Source organism: Hippocampus comes, unplaced genomic scaffold (genome assembly GCF_001891065.2).
Source record: "Hippocampus comes isolate QL1 unplaced genomic scaffold, H_comes_QL1_v1.1 scaffold295, whole genome shotgun sequence".
Lineage (NCBI taxonomy): Eukaryota > Metazoa > Chordata > Actinopteri > Syngnathiformes > Syngnathidae > Hippocampus > Hippocampus comes.
The window spans coordinates 914,761-918,344 of record NW_017804848.1 but is presented as its reverse complement, the minus strand read 5'-3'; the positions used below and the strand labels follow the sequence as shown (position 1 = coordinate 918,344).

The 3,584-nt window shown below is 53.9% G+C and overlaps 1 protein-coding gene across 1 annotated transcript in view; it reads left to right on the top strand.

Moving 5' to 3' along the window:
- npas3 (neuronal PAS domain protein 3) overlaps positions 1 to 144 on the top strand; it is a 62,127-nt gene extending 61,983 nt beyond the window's left edge. Inside the window, 1 exon segment of the mRNA XM_019878816.1 lies at positions 1 to 144. This exon segment is cut by the window's left edge and continues 13 nt beyond it. Within this exon segment, the coding sequence (XP_019734375.1) occupies positions 1 to 144 (144 nt within the window).
- Positions 145 to 3,584: the final 3,440 nt, after the last annotated feature.

The following is a 3,584-nucleotide window of genomic DNA, read 5'->3' as shown; positions in this document are numbered from 1 at the left end:
GCCGCGGCGACGGGCGCCATGGCGGCGCAGATGCCCGCCGCCGGCGCCGCCGGCAACGTGTTCACGACGGCCGACGGGATTTTCTCCACGCTGCCGTTTCCCGTCTACACAAACGGCATCCAGGCCGAGAAGAAGGACGAGTAGCGGGGGCCCGGCTCGGAACGGCCCCGACCGCAGACCGGCTTACTGTGCTTTCCGACTCTACTGTGTCGCCAGGGGTGTCCAGCGAGGGATTGGGGGAGGAAGGAAGGAAGGAAGAAGGAAGGAAGGAGGAAGGCTCGAACAAAGGATGGAGGGAAGTCAAGATGGAAGGATGACCTGGAGCGCCGCGCCCTGTGTAGCACTTTTTTTCACTCCTCACACCTTTTTGCTGCCATTTTGCTCCGCCGCCCATCGAGCCGAAGAATGTTGACCTCACCACTTGTTTGTCATCGCTTCCTGTTGTCGCTGGCGAGGATCAAAAACAACTCAAAACTCACACACACACACACACACACACACACACACACACACAAAACAAGCGACTCGAGAATGTGGAACTACTTCCTGTTGCGTCATCCCGCCCCGTCGTCCATCTTGGGAGTCCATCGAGGACGACACACCCGTGGTGCTATGACAAGATGGCCGCCATCATCTCAGTCATACTGAGGCTAAGCAGCTAGCATTGAATTGAAACTTGATGCTAATCAGATGGCATTCATTCCGATGACCGAGCACGAAGGTTATCAGCTAGCATTGGTGCTCATCAGCCAGCATTGTTGTTTACAGGTTAACATTGAGGCTAATAGGTTAGCATTGGCGCTCCCAATAGCTAACGTTTGCTAATTGAAGAGCATTGAGGCCAATTGACAGGTTTTGATGCTCATCTTCGAACAAAGTCGATGCGCGTCAGTGCACCTTCATGTTAATCACTTCATGCCAATCGGCCAGCATTGAGATGAATTGTTTAGCAATGCTGCTTATCATTTAGCATCCCCGCTATCATTGGTTAACTTTTCTTAAGTGATTAGCACTGAAGTTAATCAGTTACATTGAGGCTTACTGACTAGCTTTGATGCTAATCAGTGGACCTTGATGTTGACCAGTTAGCATATATGCTCATTGTTGAGCACCACTGCCGTCATCGGCTAACAACGAGGCTCGTTGGATGCTAAGTAACCGACGGCAATTGCTGCTCATCAGGTGGCCTCGATGTTAATCGGTTAGCGTTGATGCGACTAAGCTCGCATTGCTTCTGTCATTGGGTAATGTCAATGCCAACTGGCTAGCATTGAAGCTAATCGGCGTCTGAAATGGATGCTCGGCAGCGAGTCTAGATTTTAATCAGGTAGCATTGGTGGTAGTTGGTCAGCAATGAAGCTAATCAGCTTGCATTTATGCTCATGAGATGGCATGGCCAACATGAAAAATGAATGTCTTGGACCCTGACCGGTTGCTGTATGATTTGACACGCTTGTTTTCCGCAGTTCTTCTTCTTCTTCCGGAATCTCCTCCGCCAACTGCGGGGAAGACAATCCGCTGACTTCCGTCGCATCGCCGGACTCTGGAAAAGCTACCGCACATCCACCGGGCGCCTCGTTGTCCCCCAAAATTGAGGCAGGCGGCAGGGCGCGGGGGGGGGGGGGAAACAAACAAACAAAAAAACAAACAAACGTGTGCACTGTGAATCGACCTCATTTGTATTTTTTGCTAAGAAGAAGGAAAAAAATGATCCCGCAAAAGTGTTTTCGGCGCGTAAAAGTGGTGTTTTTTTTGTGCCCTTCCCCACCGTGTTTTTGGTGTGGCTCGCGGCCACTTCCTGTTGCTGTGCGTGTTGCTCTGTGCCGTGTGTGCGCTGTTGCCGCCGCCGCCGCTGTTGTCGTCGTCGTCGTCGTCGTGTCTTCTCTGTGCTCTCGTGTGAGCCCCAAAACAACCCAGGGAGGTTTTGGAGGTTGCTGTGCTGCAGGAAATGACAAAAAAAAAAAAGAAAATATTTGTACTTTCTTCTTCTTCATTTTTTTTTGTCATCCTTTCTTCTTCTGCGCTTTGCTTTTTGTGCCGTCGTCTTGTTGATAAAAGTGTCTGGACGCTTGGTGTGAGCGACGCAAAGCATTCTGGGACTCCACAGCTCCTTTCATCCCGTCGTTTTGACGGAGCCTTTGCGGCTTCTCGCGTTCGGATATTCGGATGACAGCCAGCCGTTTTCAAATCCGGTTTGAGCACTGAACCTCCCAAAAGAACAAGTCGACTCTCTTCTTTCACTGGGGGGGGGGAAACAATCATAGGTCTGTTTCGAGCTTTTCCCGTTCTACAAAAGCCGGCAAGTGAGGCATGGGGTCAAAATATAGCGGGGTCCTTTGCTCCCAGAAAAAGAAAAAAAAAATCCCCAAATGTGGATGCTAACTCATTAAAAAAAAGAAAAAATGAACCGACCGCGACGTCGACTGGAGATGAATGTCGGTCGTCGTCTTCGCGGAGGGCCGTGGAAAGTTTTGAAGCGTCAAATCCGCCTCCTGGAAAACGAACGTCGTAGACGTGAACGTCGAGCCAGTGTTGGGAAAACGGGTGACGGTGGCGCCAACGGCTTTGGCCGGAAAAGGCCTTTCCCCGCACACCTCTCATACTACCTCCGGAGCCCCGAATCTCACGGGTGGACTCGCGACGCCCGCATTCTGTGTCCGTGTTGTCGGGCGGCGTGAAAGGGGCTGAAAACCAGCGTTTTGTAAGAGACGCGCGAAATGAGCCACGAGCCCCTTTCGCGCCGCCCGACGGTCTGAATCGGCGAGGCGGACGACGGGTCGACGCCTCAACCAGCATTCATCGGCCTGTGCCTTTCACACGCGGCTTTGCACATTCACTTTGCTTTTGACACAAAGGGGCGTGGCCGGCGGTTGTTCAAGTTCTTGCTGCGGCGGCTTCTCGCGAGCCCGTTTTCGCACGGGCGCCCTCACCGCCGTCGACTTTCGTGACGTTAAAGATCCAAAAAGGACGACGCGCGCGCGCGGAACCGGGGCGACGCTTTCGGGTCCGATCGAGGACGACGTGAACGAGACGTCTTGAGCAAAAAAATACATCGAATCAACGCGGCGCGCCCGGGGACGTCAAAGCATTCGGTCCGGAACGCCGACAGGAAGTTCAACGCATCCGCCAGGAGACGTAGCAAAACAGGCGTGGGGCGGGATTCGGGGCGTCCAGACGTTTCCAAAGACGCTTGACGTCCTCGCGTGTCTTGAGAACGTCGACGCTCGCGAGTCCCTCGGACATCCAAAGCGGAAGGAGACGCCAAAGCGCGTTTGAGAAAGTCGGAAGGGGCCGACGCGCGAGGAGCGGACATGAGCCCCGCTCAATCTCCACGACGGCTTGGAGAACGCGCAGACGGCGAGGGGAGGGGGAGGGGAAACGCTCCACCTTCGGGAACGTGCTCGGGAACGCCGGCTGGTTTCTTCTGACGACGAGTTGAGGTTCACCGTCAAAGGGAGAAAAGTTGCCCCGACATCACGTGCGACCTGTCCGGGGCACAAAGGGGGCTGACCTCGGTGGGTCTCCTTTCCCAGAATGCTCGGCGGCTCGCCGCGTGCGTTGCGCGCATTTCTTTGGTTGAAAAA